The sequence below is a fragment of the Hermetia illucens genome, chromosome 3 (genome assembly GCF_905115235.1).
Source record: "Hermetia illucens chromosome 3, iHerIll2.2.curated.20191125, whole genome shotgun sequence".
Classification (NCBI taxonomy): domain Eukaryota; kingdom Metazoa; phylum Arthropoda; class Insecta; order Diptera; family Stratiomyidae; genus Hermetia; species Hermetia illucens.
Window position 1 is genome coordinate 160,519,479 of NC_051851.1, and position 24,740 is coordinate 160,544,218.

The 24,740-nt window shown below is 44.6% G+C and overlaps 1 protein-coding gene across 1 annotated transcript; it reads left to right on the forward strand.

The window, feature by feature from the left end:
- Positions 1–147: 147 nt before the first annotated feature.
- Positions 148–16,846, forward strand: LOC119652427 (septin-interacting protein 1). Its single transcript, XM_038056551.1, is given in 7 exon segments — positions 148–476; positions 545–730; positions 7,727–8,067; positions 8,128–8,204; positions 8,206–8,307; positions 8,372–9,899; positions 16,598–16,846. Coding segments are annotated over 7 exon segments (2,469 nt in total). The 5' UTR covers positions 148–367; the 3' UTR covers positions 16,724–16,846.
- Positions 16,847–24,740: the final 7,894 nt, after the last annotated feature.

Consider the following 24,740-nt stretch of genomic DNA (forward strand, 5'->3'; position numbering starts at 1 on the left):
TCGAATAGTCGTTGTGAATACGTTTTACTGGTTTTGTTATTTCCCTATAATATCTCAGTATCCCAAAACCGTAAGGAAACAGTATGAAGTCAACTGATGCAGTTAACCAATCGAATCTTCGATCTTTTCAATTAAATCTCAAACGAGTATTCATGGTGACACTAACCTGATAGAGAAGATTTATTGCATGAAACATTTCGAGCAGCCACTCTCTTCTCACCAAAGAGCGAGCCCATTGACAGCTGTCGTAATTTGACATCCAGCGCTCATGCTGTCCCGTCTCTTCAGTGAACGATTTGTTTACAAACGTTTATCAGCAAAAGTTAAATGAAAAGTGTCTTTCTCCAGCGAAATTGTGTTTTGAGCCATGTCCGACAACGAATACGAGCGTTTTGAAATCACTGATTACGACATCGAAAATGAATTTAATCCAAATCGTGGCCGGAGGCGGCAGACAAGGCACCAGCAGATTTACGGTGAGTATAAGGGTTGAGCTCTTCCTTAGGGAATGATGGTTTTCAACGCCTTTGGATTCCTATTTCAGGCATTTGGGCCGATGACAGTGAAGCCGAGGAGGAAGAGGAGTTGTCGGCTCGACGACGAGGACGTGGTAAAACCAAGGACTATTCCGCGCCAGTAAGCTTTGTGGCCGGTGGTATCCAGCAGGCCGGGAAGAAAAAGGACCAAGAAAAGAAGGAGGAAGACGATGGAGCTCAGATTACAGATGAAGGTATGTTCAGAACTATTTATCATCAAAATAAACTAGTCAAGGAGCCGCTCAGGATACGAGAAACAGTGTCCCTAAGATGCCCGAGCAAGTAGTTCTGATCCCCTAGCTGGCATTATACCTCCGTCCGACACGCCAGTTACTCGCTACGCAACAACACTCTACCCCCAACCGAACCCAAAGGGGGTTTCAGCGAGGAACCAGACGCACGACTCCTTCAACGCAAGTCAAAACGGATGCGTAGCCCGTATCCCACCCTATTTGCGTTTTCTCGCTGGTCGAATGGCTTTAGTCGAACCAAGAAGGCCCGTTTGACCATGCCCCCGACGTTGAGGCTATAGTGAAGTCGGCCTCGCTCGATGACTTCAAAAGGGCCCTAACAAGATGGCCACAGAGGCTTCCGAGGAGCGTTCGTCCTAATTAGAACGTGTGTACAGGATTCCAGATCCCTGAACACGTCAGCCATGGTTTTCGCGTGTTTGGCGGGTGGTGGCGGTTTCAGCTTTCGTCCTTGAGAAGACGCAACAGACCTTTACAATTGAGTCCCGACCTGATGTCGTGACTAGGGTCGCTGGAGTGTCTTAGGTTCTCCCCGTATACCAGGTCCACGGGGCTTGCAGCCAATTCTTCTCGATTGGCTGCCCGGAGGCCCAGTAGAACGAGTGGCAGGACCTGCGACCAAGAAGAGTCACCATGGACCATTATATCGGCCTCCACCATCCTGTTTCACCTTTCCAGCATCCCATTGGCCTCCGGGTACTAAGCGGTTGTTCGGTGGCGTTTAAAGCCAAGGAGTTTGCTCAACTCTGAGAAAAGGTAGTATTCAAAATGCACTCCCTGTTCGGTGATAATAATTGCCGGCACACCAAAGCGTGGAATCCATTCTCGAATCTGCACCGGATTGTGCAGTAATATCTTGCAGAGGTGTCGCCTCAGATTGTGAGGCAATACCTGAAACCTTGCGAGCCTCGCAAAGGGCCAATAATGTTGAGGTGGATTGTGTGGGAACGCTTAGTAGACCGTGGGAACACTTCTATCTCTTTCCTCACATGCATTATTGTTTTGCACATCTGGCATGCGACGCACTGTCTGGCCCAAAAATTAATGTCCTTCTTCATGGACGGCCAGAAATACTTCGCGGTGACTACCCAATTCGTTGTCTGTTGGGTCTGCCAGATTGTGGACGGCGTGAAATACTTCCTTTCGGAAAACGGCCGGAATATATAGCCATGGTCCGTTGTCTGAGATCTCGCAGTATATACTGAATGTTGAGTCGAAGATAGGAAACTCCATAAATATGTATTTGGAGTTGGTCCTCAAGCTTTGAAGAGCTGCACCTCGGCGATTGACGGAAAATCGACGGTGACGGGGATCTTGACCTCTACAGCACGTGACAAAGCGTCAGCAACCATGTTATCCATTCCAGACAACTGAAGTTGGCGAGGGGACGCTTTGTTGAGCTTTTGTTTCAAAGCAAAAGTGAGTGGCTTATGGTCCGTGAACAATGTGAACGGCTTGCCTTCTAGGGAATATCGGAAGCATTTAATTGCGAGGTACATTGCTAATAATCCACGATCACATGCTCATGAAACTGAACGAACCCCTTGGCAGTATTTTCTTTAACGGACAGACATAGACACCAACGGAAGAACGTGGAAGGCAGAAATAACTGCGCTACTCGCTAAGAACACCGTAAGCGCCTAATGGACAGCAGGTAATCCTATGTAGAACAAACTGGGGAAGAAACGGAAACAGGGATAAGCGTCTGAAGGAAACAAAAAGAGGCGAAAAAGGACAAGCAGGAACAAAGTGCTGCACTGTTAGAAAATCGTCTTTCTAAACCTATTAAGCCCACGGAAGGTAAGATATTTGCGGAAGTCTTCAGAGAGATACGTTATAAGATCAAGCCGCCCGAAGAAGGTGAAACAAAGGTGTCTTCCATAAGGAAAACGAAGACAATAAACGAGAGTACATTCTACGAAGTGGACAAGGGAAAGAAGGCTATGGTTTCTAGTTTAGAACCTACGTGCTCTTTGAGATCTTGATTGCCTTACAGAAAAGGGCCATCCGGCGCGAATGTTCAGAGGTAACAAATGCACAGATTAGTACCAACTTTAGAAATTCTCGAATTGGTGGAAATTCCGAATGATTCGCGAGAAAACTTGCTAGCAGCGAGAAAATCAGAATTGGTGGGGTTGTATGTAGGTGGCTCTCACCAAGTGTTATAGATGCTCAGACTATGGGCACACGTCTACAACTCGCCGGGAATCTGACAGAAAGGTGACATGCCGCAGATGCAGCCAGGTAGACCATAAGACTTGCATATTGATGCGATGGGTAAGCGAAAAGGCATGGTGGGATTCATTATTTCACTAACCAATTTCTAAGCGGACATGAAGGTGCTCAGTCTTACCTGCACAATTTGTTTTCGACAATATTCTTACCGTTCTACTATGTTTTGAGTTTAAGGCGATAAAGCGAAGGAGCTACCCCGAAGTCATTTTTCAATCGGTTCCAGGCTAATCCCCTAATTAGAGGGTGTTAGGTAAGTAGTCCGGCGACTTACCGTTGCGGGATGCCAATGCACTCTACTGAGGAAGAATTATCAAAATAAGAAGTGGCTTTTATCCCTGTTATGTCACCGGGGGAACTCAAGATAATGCAGAAAATATCCTTCCGGGTAAGGAGTCTTTAAAAATGAGAAGTATCAAACTACTGGACCCTGATGTCGAGGTGAAGCACATCTATTAGGATCAAATTACTAAGTAAAACTTGCATGAAGGCCAAGAAGTTTTGTCGCGAAAGCGGAAGGATAAATCAGATTTAACTCGGAAGACTCTAAAAGCTACTACCTCTCTAAACGGTAAAAATAAAATTCCATGGCACGGCACTATCATGCCATATACCTGTAGCTCCGATACAATACAGCTCTTGCGCCAAGACACTGTGAACTTTTTTTTTGTGCGTACACGGAGGTGGAAAATCTTAGAAAGACACGTCCGCCGCAGCTCCGCCGCCCGAACGGCGGAACTACAGCGGGCGCATGTGGGATTCACACCCACTAAAAACCACCGCCGGTCTCTCCAGCCCCAGCCCCGCGGGACCACCATTGAGGCATTACTTCGCGGGGTAGGTTTGCTCTTAGGCACTCATCCTTCTCCTATTTGCGGCTTTCCTCCTTCTTCGTTCCTTCAGCAACTTCTCCTGCATTTGGATGATTGCGGAGCCAACCGCAAGCCACTTCTCCTCGGACTCCAGCATCTCAGTAACCAAGCTCTCCGGGGTCCCGCTCCTGCGCAGCACCTGGTTTAAGCTCCTTCTCTCCATCGCAAATCGTGGGCAGTGAAACATCACATGCTCTGGGTCCTCCGGTATGCCATCGCATCTGGGACAGTTCGGAGAATCATCCAACCCAAAGCGGTGCAGATACTGCCTGTAGCAACCACCGTGTCCCGTGAGGAATTGGGTAATGTGGTAGTTGGTCTCCCCATGTTTTCGCTCAAGCCACACCCTAATGTTGGGAATGAGCCTGTGCGTCCACCGACCTTTCGTAGACTCGTCCCAACTGCGTTGCCAGAGATCAAGCGACTCTGACCTCCCCGCATTTCTACGCTGTGCATGCCCCTCCATACGTCTTGCATTGTACAAGACACTCATTTCTTTGGCCAGAATGTCAACCGGGATCATGCCAGACACTGTGAACTTAACGATGATCCAACAGGCAGTCCATAAGATCTCTTCCGTTTTGCAGCCACTGAGTGTTTCATCGGGTGCTCCTGCCCCGTTCCTTATCTGCAGTCCTAGCTAGTCAATGCTGGCACTATACCACTCTAGACACTAGACGTCAAATGTTGATGTGAATTCATTTGACCTGTCAAGCCAAATTCCATCCAGCATCTATGTTTCATTAATGGGATAATAGTACAACGCAACATCACTGGTCACCCTGCTGCTGTCAAAAACCGGCTTCAACGCAATTCTTCTCCAACGTCCCACCAACCACCGTATTCACGCAAGCCTATTCTATCTTCTCCGACAACATTTTCGATCACATCAGAAGCAAAACATACTGATCTGTGGCACCTTCTTTGTGTGTGTACCTAACGAGAAATGGCATCTCCAACTGTGCGATAGCTTCCCTCAAGGTAACGAGACTCCATGGCCCTAAGACCCTAGCTGGATGATAAGATTTTGAATTCCGAGTTCCTTGAAAGGTCCTTTGTCTTTCGTTGTGATAGAGATAGAAGGGTTTTGGGTTGGGTCATAAGCAGCGGGGTCTTGATCGCTGTAACGTCTCCCCTTCCTGCTGAACACATCGTTTCCTACTCTCCTTTCAGTTACAACTGTATTACCCTACACATTTCTCCCATCAAAACAAGTCCATTTGTCATTTCCTGTGTATATTTCCCCTGTCTGAGTCCTTCAAATCTGCACAGGAATTTCTTCCGCAGAATTTCGGGTATCCTTACTGTACCTTTCCCTTCTCTTCTTTTCATTGTTTATGGTCGCTTTAATCTCACTCTGCTCACCTGTCCTAACGTTTCCGATCTCCCAACACAATAACTCTTTCCACTCTTCTCTTTCTTTACACTTCTTCATAAATAGCTATGTCGATCTCCAGTTCAATCTTGCCAGATTTTGTCCTTTCCAACCTACCTATGTGCTGCGTTTCTCAATTTCTAGGCGCTCTCCCTTACGCCGCCCCTGGTGCTCATCATTTTGTTGCTTTTAAATTCGATGCGAAAATCGCTCGTTTCAATCCCTATGTTATCCGCATGTCTGCTAACTTCCAAAAAGCCAGTTCGCAACACGTGGAAACTTACATCCGAAAACAAATAACCCTGATTAGCCTCCTTCCATGTCCTTGCTTCAAGGTTTTTTCACTGATTGGCCTCCTCTCCACTTTTTCTTCTCTCCCTTAGCTGAGTACAGCCTGCTCGGCATCTTCTGGAATGCCCCTCCTTATCTCTTTCTTGGCTAAAGACCTCACTGGCGATCTTGGAGCCAACATTAGGCTTTCTGACCTCTTCTTGTTCAAAATCGATTCCCTCCCTCTTTACATAATATTTAACAAAAGCCTCGGATATTATCATTTTCCTAGTCTGTGAAAAGATGCTCCCGTTATCACTATACGTAAAAGTAGTGATCATACACCTGCCGAGAATTACCGTCCTATATCCCTTCCCTCTTCCGAAATATTTAAGAGATATGTCAACAACTCGTTGACTACTCACTTTGAATACCTTGTAGTTAAAGCTCCCTTGGCGGCCACCCTTTATCATGCCGGAGGTCTAAGTTCTCTGGAGGTCAGCAATCGAGCTCCTAAAATGTCTCGATTCATATTGCGTACCTCTTCTGACTTTGACTCTGTTGAATCCTCCTTAACACATTTCACATTTCTCGTTTCGAGCATCTTTAACTATTGCTTCGTGATCTCATCACCTTTCCGCGCATTTGCAATTGGCTTGCCCTAGAAAAAGTTCAACACAATTTCATCCGATCGCTCTTCTTTGGAAAAACTTCCCTCGTCCTGCCCGGCCCCTTTCTTCTTAATCTTTCGCAGAGCTCGACCTTTATTTCCCTTTCCTAATTCCTGCCGGGTCGGTACTATAACGCACCAAGAAGACGTGACCAGAACATCATCCAAAAAATTTGAAATAAAAGTGGAGGTTTCGCAACACAGAATAGATGAATTCTGGAAAGGTTCGCGGCGCATTGCGCAATCCAAAAGTCATCCTTGTAAACTTGAAAAGTTCGAAAAGTATGCATATTGCCGTTCTCGGAATGGGTGGGGGCTGCAGAGATTAAATGAAATGTCCAAGGTCGAGAAACTACGACAGTCCGCGATAGAGTGCATAAAATTGAGAATATGTAGAATGCCGTATTGGTCTGGAATTGTTTGGGCATTTAGACATCTGTAACAGTCACAAGATCTTCAATCGCCATTGGGTATGGGGACCATGTGAAATAGCGCAGACCAACAGCTGTCTGAAGGTCTGTGAATACCCTACTTAAGGAGTTCCCCAAACACCTTCTGCGATGGTAATGGACGCGGCTTAGAAAAAATAGCGGAGCTAGTAGTATTGATATGGTGCAGAGCATCATGCCTAATGGGCTCAGGGTTACTTTACTGCTGTGAGGATTTTGAAGAAGTGCGTGAATACGTGGGTCGACAACGTCTTCAAAAACAATTGAAAGAGTATGTATGGCGTGTAGGATGATATTCTTTCTGATGACCTGAGGATGGTGTGGGGTGAATAAGGGGCCTGTTGTGTAGATCCACTAGCAATCCATAGAATTCTCCGCAATAATGAAACGCCAAGAAAATGCTCATCAAAGTCGTAAATTAATTTCTTTCTGCCTGTTATACTGCCGCGAGTTTTAACGATTACGTTTTTAAATTATTATCCCGGGATGCGGACAAATTGAGACTTCAGCGCTTGTATCGCCCAGGTAGTGGCGCTGGTTTAAGGGGTCGTAAATTGTGAGAGGAGGTGGTACTGCATTTCGGGTAGTCGTCGCCAGAGCTCCCGGCACATCTAATTTTTTGGAGGGAATGTGCAGTGACTGGGGGATTTTGTGGCCTTTTCGGCGAACCTACGGTGGTGCCAGCATACCCTGTACTTGCCGAAGGTCCTGAAGACCTACTACCCGATCACCCTTTTCGAGAGGCGGATCTAGGCCCTGATTTATTCCTGCTTAACGCACCCAAAGCGTCGATTGCTATCTAAATCTTAATTTTTGTCTTTAGTATTAGCCTTGAAAGTGCTCAGCCTGGGGTTATTGGAGATTCAGAGCTGTTACCATCCTAAATTTGGTCTTCTATATTTACTGCACGCATTTTCCACAAGGATTTGCCTGCAAACCTTCAACAACCGCATTTATGTGATATCTAAGTGGATTTTATTTATATTTTAAAGATTAAAATATTGAATTTGATTTTATAAAAGCTCTATCTCGCTCGACAAATAAACTAAGAAATGATACTACCCTTCACAGAAGATGACGGCCCTTCCACTAGCCGAAAAGACGCGCACACCTCTTCAGAATCAGATAGTGAGCCCGAGGTTCGTCCAAGCATGTCGGGCTTTGGAAGCGGACCTCAATCGAAGCGACCAACTCCCCATTCGTTTTCGGGGCCTGCAAAACTTGCATCATGGGAACAACATACAAAAGGTATCGGCGCAAAGCTTCTACTGCAGATGGGTTACGAACCAGGAAAAGGTTTAGGAAAAGATTTGCAAGGTATTTCGCGACCAGTGGAAGCTCATATGCGGAAAGGCCGTGGAGCTATTGGTGCATATGGGCCCGAGACGCCGGCGAGTGTTCCAGGACAAAAGGTTTGAATAATTTGAATTGTTCACACAGATATAATCAAAGAATGTATTTAATTTTAATAGGCAAAAAAAGCCATGGATGAAGACGAGCGTGAGGCAAAGGATTTCAAGGAAAAATCGTCATTGTGGCGGAAAGATACCAAAGTTGAAAAAGGAAAAAAAAAATCGCTACTACTACCGAACTGTTCAGGAAGTTATCGAGAAAGGCAAGAAAAGTAGCTCAATCTTGGGTGATCGATTTAGGTAAGTTTTACTTACTCCTTTAACACCCGCTATCAAGTTCTAATGAATTCACCTTGATCACCAGCAACAAACTTGGAAACGTTCCTGTAATTGACATGACCGGTCCGGAAAAACGTGTCCTCAGCGGTTACCATGCCATCGGACAAACGAAAATTCAGGACGAAGACGTCTTCGAACAACGTGCTATGAAAAGATGCACCAACTTTGCACTACCCGAGCTAATGCACAATTTGAACTTGATCGTTGAGATGTGCGAACAGGAAATTATTTCAATTGACAAAGCGGAACACGAGTCAAACGATCGTCAAAAGCAGCTTGAGCATGAAAAAGAAAATCTACAAGAAATTATCAAGTTGGAAGATAACCACATCTACACCTTGGAGAAAGCGTTGGAGCTTGTTGAAGATCTAACAAATCCGAAAGTACCTCTAACTCTTTCGAAGGCCCGACGAACGTTCATGGAATTACAAACAGACTTTGCTACCGAATATAAAGAGTTCGGTTTGGGAGATCTTGCGGCCGGCGTAATTGTCCCTCTAGTCAACAACGAACTGGCGGATTGGAAACCACTTGCAGAGCCAACTCGACATGTTGAAACAATCAAAGAGTGGAAGGGAATACTCGATATGCATCTACCGGAGCGACGAAATGTTTTTGATCCGTATTCTTCTATAGTGTGGGCTGGCGTAATACCAAGTTTCCGGACAGCTGCAGCAGAATGGAATCCGAAGCAATATCAACAAATGGCAGCATTGTTAGACTGTTGGGCTCCTATTTTCCCTACATGGATATTAGATAATGTTTTGGAGCAGTTGATATTGCCTCGGTTACAACATGCTGTGCAAAATTGGGATCCTTTGACGGATACGATCCCCATTCATGTCTGGGTGCAGCCATGGAGTTCAATTTTGGGCCACAAAATGGAGGAAATGATATATCCGACAATCAGAGAGAAACTTGGTAACGCGCTGCAAGCTTGGGTACCACACGATAGATCAGCAAGAGCAATGCTTACCCCATGGAAAGGTGCCTTCGGCGAAGGGGAGATGACAAGTTTCCTTCTGAAACACATTATTCCAAAGCTCCAAATCACTTTGAGTGAATTAATCATAAATCCACTTCAACAAGATTTGGAACTATGGAACCAAGTTTGGGAGTGGCACGAGCTAATACCTACCCTACTCATGGCACAACTTCTCGACAAGTTCTTCTTCCCTAAGTGGATGCAAACGCTTGTCATCTGGCTAAATCAAGCCCCAAATTTAGATCAGATTTCACGATGGTATACTGGCTGGAAAAATCTGCTAACCGATGATATTTTGCAACAAACGGCAATAAAGGAGCACTTTAGGCGAGCACTGGAATTAATGCACCGCGCAACTGGTGCTCCAAGTGAATCTTCAACACCTCCACCGCCTACAATACCGAATATTATGCAACAGTCTGTACCGGAATCTAAACCGCCCGCTCTGATGGATCTACAAATCGATCCACCAGTTCAATTGGAATTCAAGGAGCTGGTTTCGCAACGATGTGCTGAACGTGGAATTATTTTTGCACCAATGCCTGGGAGACGGGAATTTGGAAAACAGGTAGGTTTTTGGATAGTAAGAAGTTGTTCTACTTTTGATTTTGTTTTCTTTTAAATTCCCATCCCCAATCCCATAATATATTTGAAATCCGGATAGTTTTCCCACATATCCTAATGGATGAGTATACACTCCATAGCTCTATTTTCTTCATTAGCCCGCATGTGGAGTCATAGGCATAGTCATGCATAGGCAATCCTTTATACTTACGGGTTTGAAACATCCGCCGAGTGAAATTCAGGCCCAACTAGCAGCTGCTTCAAACCTTTAGTAAATAAATAGTCGGATTTCCCTTCGAGCACACAGCCTATCATAAAGTCAGTTGAGGTTCGACTGGCCGGCAACTTGAATCAGTTTGACGAAATTACGTTGAGCAGTAGATTTAGGCGTCTTTGAGATGTCCCAAACTAGAGAGCTTGATCATCACGCGATGTCTGTTTGTCTTCGCTTCTATATGCAGTTCATATCTCCTTCCAGGGTCGGAGAGCCTACGCCCTCTGAAGCTCAATGGAGTCAGCTTTCGGAATCCAACTGTCGTTCATCGGTATTTTTTTTTTTTTTTTTTGGCGCAATTCAGATTAGCGACCAAATTTCGAAGGGTTGTCACGGGATCTGGGTGACTGCGGTTCAGGTTCTCGTTGGCACTGCGAACGAAGAGGAGCGTGATGCTTTTGAGCTTCGGTACTGCAACAAGTCTCGGAAAGAGCAGCACATCGTTGGCCATGGCAAAACGGAATTTATTATTACGCTGATCAGAAAGATAGAAGCTTCCACAAGAAAAGTATGCTTTTAGCATCGTATACATCATTACGAAAGAACTTGCAGATGGTGAGAAGTCTCTCAATATGTAACGGTAGGCACCTTATCTGCGATGTCGAGCAGCCTGATTGTTCTCAGCCATATAACATGCGGTAAAGTGCCACCTCTCGTGAATGAAATGGCAAGACATCGTGACACACCCGTATGTGCGAAATTATCTGTACTAATCACATCAATTCCTGCTCTTTATCGACTTCGAGAAAGCGTTCGTCACCGCCAACATCGAGTGTACAAAGCTATGCTCAGGGTTGGCATTCCAGAGAAACTAGTAGCTATTATCAGTTAAGCCCTTGAGTGTTTACCGTAGGTACCTGTCGTGGAGACTTAATCCTACGGTCCTCTTCAGAGCCCCGCTGAGACAAGCAGCAACGGTACCAGTCTATACCAAGTGCATCGCTTAGCATTCATACTGGTGGACGCAAGAATTACCTAAATCTCTACCGAACTAAGGAGTACGGCACCCGTGTTGAAACGCAACACCACGCCGAGGCCCGAAGGTCTTTTCTCGCTTGAGCACAACCACGACCACCATGAAACTCCCATTAGGGGGGCCAACCGCAAACAAACGAGCTGTGCTCAAATACAACGGGAAGTATGAGAGTCCAGGGGCTATCCCGGTTCCCATGGTACCAGTATACGCCTGGTAAGGTTTCCTGACCAATTTGCCACTTCAGATGAGTCCCCGTGCAGACTGATCGCCCTGATTAGGCCTTTGGAGCATTCGCCTACTGCATCACGGCCGGCAAACCAAAGTGAGTACAGCGTCTCCCAGTGCCACCACTATGGAGGTTCTCCTCGGTCACTTGGTTTTGGTTTGGCCGACAGGGTTGCCGCTCCGTCTTCCTCACCGCCACCTCTGAGCACCAGTAGCGATTATCAGAGCAATATTCAAAATATCACACCCTGAATCGAGGTAAAATTTCAGATGAATTAGAAATCCAAAACGGCAATGTAGCATTATCCCGCCGATACTATTCCTTCGTATTACGACGTCCTTCATGGTGCCTTATACAGAGGACGTGAAAAACTTCAGTGACATTCATGACATCTTTCCTTAATCATCTCCACTATGCTAATGGCATCTGGTTGTCCTCACACCGAAACTTGTACCTTGGCCCAACTTGTCTGGATTGGGAAAAAGAGGCAAGCGAAGTTGGACTGAAAATGAACACTATCAAAAACCAAGTTTCTCAGTGTCGGTAAAGTTGTCTATTTTGGTAGCATTGTTTCTGTTGATGGCGGCAACGAAGTCGCACTGCTATTGCGATCAGGTCCTCCTTATTATTTTCTCTAAAAGACTGCTCTGTCTGTCCTGATATGCGGAAGCAATACATGGAAAATGACCACCAATATTACTCCAAAGCATCGTTAACAATTGCTTACGTCATGTCATCGTGGTACTCTTGCCTGACACAATCTTAAAAGAAGAACTGCGTCGACTGTGGGAAAGGTACCCTCGAAAATGTTGTTTAAAAAGCGAGAAGCGGTGTCATTAGATAGGTTACAAAAAAAGGGGCGACAACTGGCTATACAGTGACTGACGAGCCGCTCTAAATACCTGACGCAGAGTAGTAGATGAGGAGTATAGGCTTCGATGAAGACTATTCGGAAACTGAAAGATATTCCGACAAATTGACAGCTTTGGTGCGTAGGTGTGGTTGACGTGAAACTACAGGATGTCACGTCACAGATAGAAGGATTTTAGCAGATGTGTGCTGGGAGTGGTATCATTCGACAGAGAAGCTTAGGAGGTTTGTTGTGAACCCACTCAGTCGCCAACATGATGTGGTCTGTGCAACAGCGCAAGTTCTATGTTAAAGCATATTTTGAAAACCCGCTCGCAACGTACCTTTCTTTTGAGGTTCAATATTGGCCCCCGCGGTCGTGTATCCGATCGAAAGCGATTTTTTTTCGTGGGTGAATGCATGGGTCGCCATTCAGAAGCGTGCACCAGAACACCATCGCTACCATAAGAAACATTGAGGAGGCTCGCGCCACCATTGAAGGTCTCCCCGAGGTTTAATATTGAGACAAACAAACATTCTTGGAATTTCGAGGCATTCCATTCATCGAATAGTTAAAGAACATCTTCATATGCTTCCTTACAAAATGGTATTCTTCTATGAATTGTACGTGATTACAAAGCCAGACAACTTACTTGTGAAAACATGCTTGCTGCGCTTCCTCGGGACGCCGTCATTTTCTATTCGGACGAGGCACATTTCCACCTGCCAATACACAAAGCACGCGCTGTTGGAGTGTAACAATCCACCAGAAGCATCTGCACTCCGACTGAGTTACAGTATGGAGTGCCCTTTCAAGAAATGAGGCAATCGGTCCTAATTTTTTTGCAGAAGACAATCCACTATATAGTGGCAGCCTCTTGACTTTTTTTCGATTTTTTGGTTGTGCATTTTTTAAGAATGGCCCCGTTAGATAAATGATCATTTTCTACCCCCCGAACTCCCCGCCAACAAATATTAAAACTAAGACCAGCTTTGGAAAGTACTAACCGAGACCTTTCATTTGATACCTCACACGACTATATTTGGTAAAAAAAATTTACACCCCCCTTTTGCATATATGCCCCCCCCCCCTAAATTCGATGTAAAAGGATGTAACTCACTGTATCGATGGGCGTTCACAGTTCGCACTTTTTAACCAAATTTGATGCCAATCGCTGCTACAGTCTCCAAGAAAAATGCGTGTGACGGACAGACCGACAGACGGACAGCCAACGCTTAAATACCTAGGAGTCATGGTTGACCAAACACTGAAATTCAAGTCCCATTTTGAAAATTTAGCAATCAAAGCTTCCGGAGTGGTTACATTGTTGGCAAGAATGTTACCAAATATAAGTGGTCCTAGGCAAAGCCGTCGGCTTCTGATCTCGAGAGTTGTCAGCTCCATCTTACTTTATGCAGCTCCAGTCTGGACACCGTCATTGAAGTTGGAAGCAAATAGAAGAAAAATCGCAGCCCCATACCGATTGAGTGCATTACGAACATCGTGCGATTACCGTCCAACTTCAGACGGTGCAGCTTGTGTGATGGCAGGCATGATTCCCATCGACATCTTGGTGAACGAGGGTCGACGCCTCTATGATTCATCATATGCAATCGGCGAGTCCTATACCTATCGTCGGCAATTAGCACAAAGTGAATCTATTTTCGAATGGCAAAAAAGATGAGATGATTCACCTAAAGGACGCTGGACACACAAGATTATTCCAGATGTCTCTAAATGGATCAAACAAAGGCACGGTGAGGTTAGTTACCACCTAACTCAATTCCTAAGTGGACACGGAGGATACCGTGTATACCTTTATCGCTTCGGGCGTGACGACTCCCCGTATTGTCCAACATGCGTGATGATTGCGGCGGATGCGGAGCATGTTGTTTTTAACTGCCCGCACACAGAGCGGAGGCGGAAATTGACGCCGGGGCACGGTTGACACCCGAGAATATCGTGGACCACATGCTAGCCTCTGAAACATCTTGGAAGGCTGTGGAAAAATTCATGAAGGCGATCCACAATCTACTGTGGAGGGAGGAGCTTCGTTGGAAAGTTACAAATAACGACTGGAACTGCAGTTCATCACTGATCCTACCCCACGATGTAATACCGAAATGGCAATCCCGCGGGGAAAGCCAAGGAGGCGGAGATGGTTTTAGTGAGTGAAAGTCTCACATAACCGTATAGCAGGAGCCAGCAGAGGTTTTGAACCTTTCCACCTTCCAACGTATGAAAAAAAGGACAAGCGGACAGTAAATCGATTTTAATAAGGTTTTTTTTACACAAAACTTGAAAAGGACTCTTTTATCTGTTGACAGTGTTAGAAACACGTAGTTTTCGTGTTTTCTCAAACTTAGACAAATATACTTCAACATTCCTCGGCAACGATTTCTTTACTGAAAAATCTGCTTGTTCTATGTCTTTAGAGAACGTGATCGGATTCACTAAAGTTAGAGGATAACATAAAAAATCTGCTTTGGGCCTAAGTGCTTATAACTGCGGTTAAGGCCAGCTATCATGATTACAGTTATAGTATATGTAAAATATAGGGTGCGGCAGCATAACTTCCTTTTTTCAAAACTCAATAAAAACTATTGTATGCATCGGAAAATATTTATTTATTTTTTATAATGTAGGTACATGTCTAAAGTTTTTATTTACATTGTTTTGAAGATCAAATCTGTTAGGTGACGTCCCCCATTCTCCATACATTGCGTAAACCGATTACTGGCTTTTGTCATGACTCTTGTTAGCATAGCAGGTGTTATGTTGGCAATTTCTTCTTGGATGTTGGTCTTCAAATCTTGTAGGGTTCTTGGACGGCTCACATAAACACGGGATTTCAAAAAACCCCATAGAAAAAAATCACAAGGGGACAGATCGAGAGAGCGTGCCGGCCATTCCAAATCGCCTCTAATTGAGATAAGGCGCTCTGGAAAGTGTTCCCTCAAAACAGCCATCGATGCTCTTGAAGTGTGTGCTGTTGCACCGTCTTGTTGGAACCAAGTGTCCCCCAAATCCAAATTTTCTAGCCGTGGGAAAAAAAAATTCTGTAGCATGTTTACATACCGGTCCGAATTCACTGTCACTGTAACCTCATTTTCCTCAAAAAACCAGGGACCAATAATTCCACACTGTGACTTTGGGTGAATGCAAAGTAGCGCATGTTTTGTTTGTTAACCGACCCACACAAATGAAAATGGGCTTCATCGCTAAAAAAACAATAGCACCGTCGGGAACGACATCAAGAAGAAGCTCACACGCGTTCATCCGAGAATTGAAGTCACGTTCTGAAAGTTCCTGCACTATCGCCATCTTATAGGAATGAAAATGAAGGTCATCACGAAGAAATCTTCTCACAGAACGATCGGATAGTCCAAGGGCAGATGCGTGTTTGCGCGCAGAACGCCGTGGCGATCGCAACATTGACGCTCTCACTGCTTCAATGTTCTCAGGTGATCTAACGGGCGGAGGGACTCCAGTTCTTTCTTTTGTCGCACTTGCAGTTTGTCTGAATGTAGTGACCCATGTAACAATTGATTTGCGGTCTGGGACGGGAGCCAACGGGGCTAAATTGAAGCGATTCCGAAATGCACGCTGTGTTGCAATAACCGAACATCCGCTTGAAAAGTAAACCTTAACGGCAAAGGCACGCTCCTCACTATTCCAACGCGTGATGGTGACTGAACCGTGTCGGGACAAAACTTTACAGTATCTCCTCTTGAACGAGACCACTAGCGCTCCGCTATGACATCAACTAACTGAGTGGCGCGCATTTTAAAAAAGGAAGTTATGCTGCCGCACCCTGTATAATATGGTTCAGCACTTCCATACGAACGCAAACAATTAACTCACCCGAAAGTTAGCGCTCGAAATGTTTTTTTTTTTTTCAATTTCGCAACTGTTGTTGGTGGACCCAAATTTAGGCAAAAATAACGCAAAGTTTTCACGTGTTGTGTCACTTGTGGCTCCATCCTGTTGAAAACCAAAATCGTCTGTCTTTATTGGGACCTTGAAAACCAATCATTAATCTATAGCCTTAACCATGGGGTGTGACAGCTCCTCCTTTTGAATAATGAAAGAAAAATCAGCCACTTATTCCAGCAGTACCTAAATCACACGAAAGAGTACATGTTTATGATTGTAGTAATTTTTCTGAAATTATTCAAGGACTTTTTCTCCCTGTACGCAGTAAGATTGACCATTTTCATAAAAGTTTGAATAAGCTTAATGTGCTGGAAATCTATCTACTTGATATTGGCCAAAAATGGCATAAACAAAAAGTAGTTCTTAGTACACTATCCAATGCTGATATCTGGGCGCGACTTTTGGAAGACCCTTAATAACAATAATGTTTTCTTTTTCAGGTATACCGCATTGGAAAGTTGTTCTGCTACATTGATCGATCAGTACTCATGGTGAGTGACGGTAGCTTCACCAATTGGACACCTACATCCCTGGGCTTAATGCTGGAAAGAGCGACTACTGGTTAATGTGAAATATAATTTGATAGTAAGGGGCATTTTCAATAACAAATAACTGAAAGTACATACATGATTAGAAATTTGAACTTTTATTAACATTATTGTAAAAAAATATAGTTTTTTAAATACGAATATGTTACTGTGTTTCGAGGGTTTAAAAATTAATATGAATTGGTGACGGGCGTTCAAGTATCAAAATCATCATCAGGTGAGCACAGACAACCACAAATATCAATCGTGATATCGTCGCTTGAGTGTATCATGTTTGTCACAGTCGTAGTTGGTTGATTTACAATGGTTGGACCCATCTAAAATAATGCAAATCTATAATTTATTATTTTATAAAAATAAAATAATTTTAAAATATAAACAATGAAAATACCGATGAATTTGGTGGTGAGAATGAATTATGATCATCCGTTTGGTCATTTTCATCGCAGCAACCGTCGAAGCACATGTGGGAAGGTTACTGATTAGAGTGCTTTAAGGAATGTCTATTACTTAGTCACCAAACTATCACAAACTTTAACTAGTGAAACACACAAATTAAATTATATAAAGATCTGACTAGCCCCAGATGTTGTTTTGGTCTGTTTACAAATAAAGGTAAATTCCAAGTACACTAAAGATACAGTTGCTACAGAAAAGTTACATTTATTTGGGAATTCTAAGAAAACTTGTTCAGCTCCGATGATTAATCTTAAGTGACGTTAATAGTACTGATTACTAATAATTATTACTTTTCCGAATCAGTTATTGGCTAATAAAAGTCTAATATCTTGGAGATAACAACCAATAGCGCTTGTTTGTCTAGCTAGCCCTGAGCGTCTTCTTGTCATGACACACAATTACTTGCAAAGGTGAGCTTTTTGGAAAAAACAATTCATAATGATCGCTACTAAAAAGTTGCAAAAAAAAGCTCTCATATGAAGAGATATAATTATAGAAATTTCATCGTCCCAACACACTTCACTCTATTATGCAGTGATTCCATTTAAGGGGCGAAACCACTCTAAAACTTACGGAAGATCAATTTTTAAGGTTTTGTTTGTGAAACCAAACCTTATTAAAATCGGTACAATGTCTGTCTGTCTGTCACACACACATTTATCAGAACCGACTACACCTATTGATATGGAATTCGGTGAGAAGGTGGAAACGGTGAACAGTCACACATGCAGTAAGTAACATCTTCCCACATGGAGTTTGAGGGGGACGTTTCTCAAAAGCAAAAGGCAAAAGGGGATTGTCAATTTTTTTTCACCGAACATAGTCATGTTGGGTATCAAATGAAAGATCTCGATTAGTACTTTCCGGACACCGCCGGTCTTAGTTTTAACATTTATTGGAAAAGCAAGGAGTGCGGGGGGTCAAAAGTGATGATTTCTTTAACGCAATTAGTATCGTGAATTGCAGCATTTATTCTGTTGTTTTGCTGGCATTAAATTGATTTTTAGCCTTAGTTGTTACTATCGTTTTTCTCAACTGAATTGTGCAATGAGTGAAAATGAAGTGATGGTAAGGAGTATAGGAGGATAGACTTTAAATGATGATATATCTTTCAATTCCACCGGCTAGATATTGGCTCCGCAACCTATTTAAAGTGATAAAGCAATATTAGGCATCATCATTGACAGTTTCAACTCTGGATTCCCATCTCAATATTGAGCACTCTGGGTATGAATACCGGCAAAAACACTATAATATGTGTTGCGAGATCGACTTGAAATATATAAATGAAGAAATCCTTATTAAATACTACAAAAAAAAATTTAGAACAGACTGAAAAGTTTAGGCACGAGAAGAATGATTATCTGGAAGGCCAGTTTTATGGTGCAGGCGTTGCAGATTAAATGTAAGATGGACTTATCCATATTTTTTCAGTACTTATAGTAGAGCTTCGTCGGGTGGTAACGCCCTCACGTACTCGAGGAGGGCGAACAAACCCGAATCTGCAATGGGACCTATCTGCAGTGGTTGTGGCCACAAATCTTCACCGGAGGTTTTCTGGTACCATGGGAACCAGGAATTAAGATCTGCTTGTGGGCCCAGGCGTGAATACAACGCAAGTTGTATAACTCTGATGTCGTACGCCTCAATTGCCCCAGAGGTGTTAGATAGGTCTTGCATCCACTGGTATGAATGCTGAACCTGCGCTCAGATAAACCACTACTGCTGTTCTCTGATTGTGGTCACCAAATCAATCTGTGTCCGAAGAGGATCGTGAAATTATGCCAACACAGCTGGTTCTCACGTTAAACCTCACCTTCATTATTTAGAACTTAAAATGCATTTTTCTGAAAGCAACAAATTTGAAGTCTACCAAAACGAACAATTTAGAACCAATTGACTTGCATTTTTTTTACACTATATTTAGAACAATTAATTCCTCCACACTAGATAGATTTTTTTATATTGCATAGTTCCACTGTTAAGTATTAATACCTGCTTTTCATATGTTTTATCTTCTTAATCTGTTTTTATCAATTTAACTAATTTATTCCACGTTATCTGAAAATTCACGATAGTTATGGGAAACAAAAATTAGACGTGTTTTAATTGTAAGCGGTAAGAATTCAGTTTTATTGTATTCGTTAAAGCTGCCGACGGGCCGTTCGACAAGAGTAGTCGCTATTTGAATGTCTCTCTTGATATTTGATGCGGCGGCAGAGGCGAATTCCCAATGGCGTTCAGGATGCGCACTTCCGCCCCAGCTGAAACCCAGCCACGTGATCCCGTGAATGGGCTCGCCGAGCGAATCTGACGCTTCGCGGGGCTGGCCGTGAACGCCTCTCGGTGGGCTATGCAGAGGCCGAGGCGGACGAAAAGCAAGGACCGGCAAGAATCGTCGCGAACCATTATAGTGGTGTTCAGTGTCCGGTGCCAACGCTCCAGCATACCATTGGACTGTGGGTGGTATGCAGTAGTCCTTTGCCGTTTGAAGCCACGGAGCTTGTCTAACTCCGCATTCCTTGGTCCGTGATGATTACGGCTGATATTCCAAAGCGCGGGATCCACTCTGGACAGAAGGCTTCGGCACATGATTACGCAGTAATGCCAGTCAGAGGTATTTCTTGAGGCCACCGCGTAAACCTATCGATAATTATGAGGCAACACTTGTAACCGTGCGAGTCTCGCAAAGGGCCATGAGTTCGAGATGAATGGTATGAAAGCGCTTGGTCTACCTAGGGAATACGCCCACTTCCTTTCGTATGTACTTGTTGACCCTGCAGTTCTGGCATGCGATGCGCTGTCTGGAGTTTATGTCCTTGTTTATGGACGGTCAGAAGTATTTCCCAGTGACTAACCGGTTCGTCGTCCTGATGCATGGGTGCACAAGATCGTGTATTGCGTGAAATATTTCCCTGCGAAAATCGGCCGGAATGAATGGCCTGGGTCCCTTATCTAAGGTCTCGCAGAGTAAATAAGAGTTTGAGTCGATAATAGGAAACTCCGATTATAGTTTACCTTCAGGCTCTGAAGCTCTGCGTCGTCTTTTTGTGCCTCGGCGACGTTTCCTAAAGGTGATATTGCGATCGTAATGGGAAATCTGAATACCACCCTGAGCTCTGACAACATCTTCCTCGGACATGTGACGCGGAAACACGTTCTTGGTGCAGATTCCACCGTCTCGCCATTGATGGCACATTGTCTGAGAACAGAGCCTCCCATAAGGTCAGTTGGGTTTTAACTGTCCGACACCGTGTAAGCAATCAGATTGGCCGCTTTGCGATCAATAATAGATTTAGGAGTTTTCTCTTCGATGTGCGTAATAAAGGAGGCGCTGACATCGGCCTCGAAAGGGATCACCATCTGGTGGCCGTTAATGTTCGCTTGCTTGTTGCATCTGCCACTTCTCGCACGGTTGGAGAACTAATACGCCCCCACTGATAACCCTGTTCCATAGAAGCTGTCCTGATGAATTGTCACTGTTCACTGTAAAGGAGCTAGAGAAGGAGGTCCTTTCCATGAAGTCCAAAAAAGCAAATTACCAGATCGTATTCCTAGCGAATTGCTGAAACTTAGGTAGGTATAAGCCAGACTTACTACTCAGCGTATTCAACACATGTTTGATAGCGGGCGTTTTACCTCCCGCTGGAAGTTTGCAATACATTATACAGTCTTTTCAGAATGTTGGACACAGCGGGTAACCTGGTTGAGAAGCTTACCAAAGCAAGACTGACTAGCGCAATACGAGGATTTAATTCCAATAAAATGTGATTTTAGACCGGGCGATCCACAGACGATGCGAATTAGAGAGTGATCCAAACGGTGAAACTGGTTGATGCACACAGTCACCACTATCGGCAAGTGGTGCTCTTTGTAACGCTAGACGTGAAAAATTCCTTCAATTCTTCGTGGGGCCTTTTGCGGATATCAAATGACTATTTAAAGAACCGTGCCCTGCTCTAGAAGACCCGGGAAGGACACCGTTAAATGAAGGGCAGATCTGGGGCGACCCAAGGGATATATCACTGGTCCGGACCTGTGAAATGCCTCATACGAAAGTCTTCTACGATTCGGAATGTCTGATGAATCACCTTTGGTCGGATACGCGGATGGCAATGCGTCGCACCACGACACAGGCCGCAGGCACGGTTGAATAGGCTCAGCGCTCACTGAGAATGATGATGTGGCGAGTTAGCAGATGAATTCTCCATAGCTTTGAAGAAAATCGAAGTCGTTGTCCTGACCAAGGTGAGAGTTCTCCCTATGCTGGTTGGTAGAGCAATAGTGCATCATGATAGACACGAAGACGAGCTTCTTTCAGCAGATTCTAAACACCGCAGACAAGACTCGTTCGCTGGTAAGTACGGTTCCGAAGTGTGGACTGACTTTCTCATTCAAAAACTAGACTTGCCAGGAGCTCTGGCACTACTTCACCACACAATTTATGACCTCTTGAACTGAAACAGATTGTTAGTGGATTTACATAACAGGTCGCTCGTTGACCCCGCAACTTCACCTTACGTCCAGCACTCTTATCATTTTTCAAGACGCTGAAGATCCACGTATTCACGCACTTCTCCAAAATTACTACAACATCACTACCGAGCATAACCTATCTGTGCTCGTTGACCATGATACTCAACACCCTATTAACGCTACTGATTTCTCTATCTTTTCTAAAGTGCGTCCATTACCACCGCAGAAGTTCACGGAAAGACCTCTTCTTCTTAGGCAGGATATTTGCAGACCTTCAGGCAGTTGTTGGTCTTCAACATTTCATATGGTCGCTAAACCCAATGACGAGTGAAGGCCTTGTGGTGACTAGTGAGGTCTAAATGGCCAGAGGATTCAAAACGACCCTATTCCACTGATCCACAACTTTGCACACTCTATTACAGACTGCCGTATTTTCTTGACTTGGACACACTCAAGGCATACCATCAAATGCCTGTAGCTCCCGAAGACATTCCCAAAACGGCAATATGCACCTTCCTTTCGAATTAATTGGGGTGGTCTTTAGACTGTGCAATGCGACGCAAACCTCTAAGAGAATCATCTATTCTGTGCTGCGAAACCTCCACTTCTGTTTCGAGTTTTTAATGATGTTTTGGTTGTATCTTCCTCTGTGTCCGTGCATTTTTCAACGTCTCTTTCACGCAGGTGTAGTATTCAACGTTGAGAAATGTAAGTTTTTATAATAGCAGAAGAGATTCCTCGGCTACCTGACTACCCCCCAAGGCATCCAGCTGGACCAAGTTAAAGTGCATGCGATTTCAAGCTTCACGCTTTCGAAAACAGTTAAGGATCTGAGAAGGTTCTTGGGCATGCTAAACTTCTATCGTCGTGTTATGTCCAAGGCCGTCCACCATCAATCGGCCCTTATCGCCTACTTGTCTGGGCCGAAATCCAAAGACTATCGCCTGATTGCGTGGTCCCCAGAGATGTTGATACCTTAGACATCATCGTAGGTGCTGCTCTCAAAAGATGTACCAAATCTGGCAATCGTTGAGTTTCTTTTCTAACCAACTTAATCAGGCTCAGCGAAGCTGCAGCGCTTACCTTGCAATTAAATACTTCCGGTATTTTCTTAAAGCTAGGCAGTTCGTAGTGTTCACGGACCATAAGTCATTCACCTTTGCTTTGAAACAGAAGCTCGAGACAAAGCGTTACCTCGCCAACTTCGGGAGATGTGCTTTGTCAGTATACTTTCGACATTCAATACTTCCCTGGAAAGGATTATATAGTTGCCGACGCTTTGTTGGGTGTCGCAGAGGTCAAAATGTCCGCCACCATCGATTTTCAGGCAAACGCGGAGGCACAGAATTTTTATATTTTTGGCCGTCCATGAACAATGATGTTAATTCTTGGGCTAGACAATGCATGCCTGAAATGCAAGACTACGAAACATGTGAAAACAGAGGTAGTCGTTCCTACGGTTCACCAAGTGTTTCTACACAATCCACCTCTATTCCATTGGTCCTTTGCAAGGCTCGCACGATTTCAGGTATTACCTAACAATCATCAATAAGTTCACGCGGTGGCCTGAGGCGATACTTCTCAAAGACATTTCTACACCATTTTGTTCTGGGGTCCTCTGTCGAGAGTGCGTTCCACGCTTTGGGGTACCGGCAATTATAATCACCGACCAGGGAATGTGAGATATCGGCTCCTGCATGCGTATCTTCATTAGAAGGGACGTCTCTCGGAGGTCATTGCAGCCACTTTATGAGGGTCCCTTCGAATTCCTCGATTGAGGCCCAGACCATTTTAGTCTCAACGTCGTAGGCACCAGCAAGAGGGTCTCCTTGGCCCGACTGCTGTTTCTCTTGCAGGGAGAAAGTGTAGAAAGGAAAAGAAGCATGCGACGGGCCAATTTTAACCTGGAACAGTTGAGTAGAGAGAGCCGTGCATCTGGTTCCTTGCTGAGAACCCACACAACTCATATGAGTAACAGCACAGCAGATATGTATATCTCGTATGGGCTAATTCAACCTCAGGGTGTTTTTGAGCTTCACCAATAGGATACCTGTATCTTTAGGTTTATTATTAAAAAGTATGACATGTGAAATCAAACAAGACTAGATAGTATGGGATAGTATTGGGCTTACAGAGTGGTGATGAAAAGGCTGCGGAAATCACCCCAGGTGACTTGTCCGCTCCTTCTGAAACAGATTGTTACCACCTGTTCCCTCACCACGAAAATAGGGGAAGGCAAATTGTTGTCCAGCTAAATGACGGCATAATACCGCGTGTAACTGGAGGAGCTGCGGGAAATATGTGGTAGGTTCGGTGGCAACAAGGCCCAAGGTTTGGATGGCATCCCCAACCGAGCTTTGAAACTGTCAGTGAAGACTAGGCCCGAACTTTTCGCCAACACCGTGCCTAAAAGAAGGAATATTCCCTGCCCAGTGGAAAAAGCAAAAGTTGATGTTGCTTCCGAAGCCTGGCAAACCACCTGGAAACCCAGCGTCTTATCGTCCTATCTGCCTGTTGGATACAATGGGGAAGATGATGGAGAGAGTCATCTACAACAGACTCCTGCCCATCGTCGAAGCCAGCAATGGTTTGTCGGAACGCCAGTTTGGTTTCCGACGCGCCCACTCTACGGTAGACGCAATTGGCATGGTGGTAAACCTGGCAAAAGGTGCACTGATTTCTGGCGGCTGCTGTGCCGTAGTGGCGTTGGATGTCAGAAACGCATTCAACTCGGCCAGCTGAAATAGAATTAAAGGGGCGTTGACTGACATAGGTGTCCCCGGATACTTAGCGAATTTGGTGGAAAACTACCTCTCAGAGAGGACTCTCTGGTACGGGACGGATGAGGGCCCCAAAGAGTACGTTGTCACAGCCTGGGTACCACAGGGATCGGTACTTGGTCCCCTGTTGTGGAATATCATGTATAATGGGGTGCTTGCTCTTCCCATCCCAGAGGGGACTACGATTGTCGGCTTTGCTGATGACCTAGCTGTGGTTATTGCAGCAAAACACCCAGAAGATGTGGAGGTTTACGCAACGGAAACAGTGAGAGCGGTAAAGTCTTGGCTAGAAAAGGCCGGCTGACCTTTACGGACGCGAA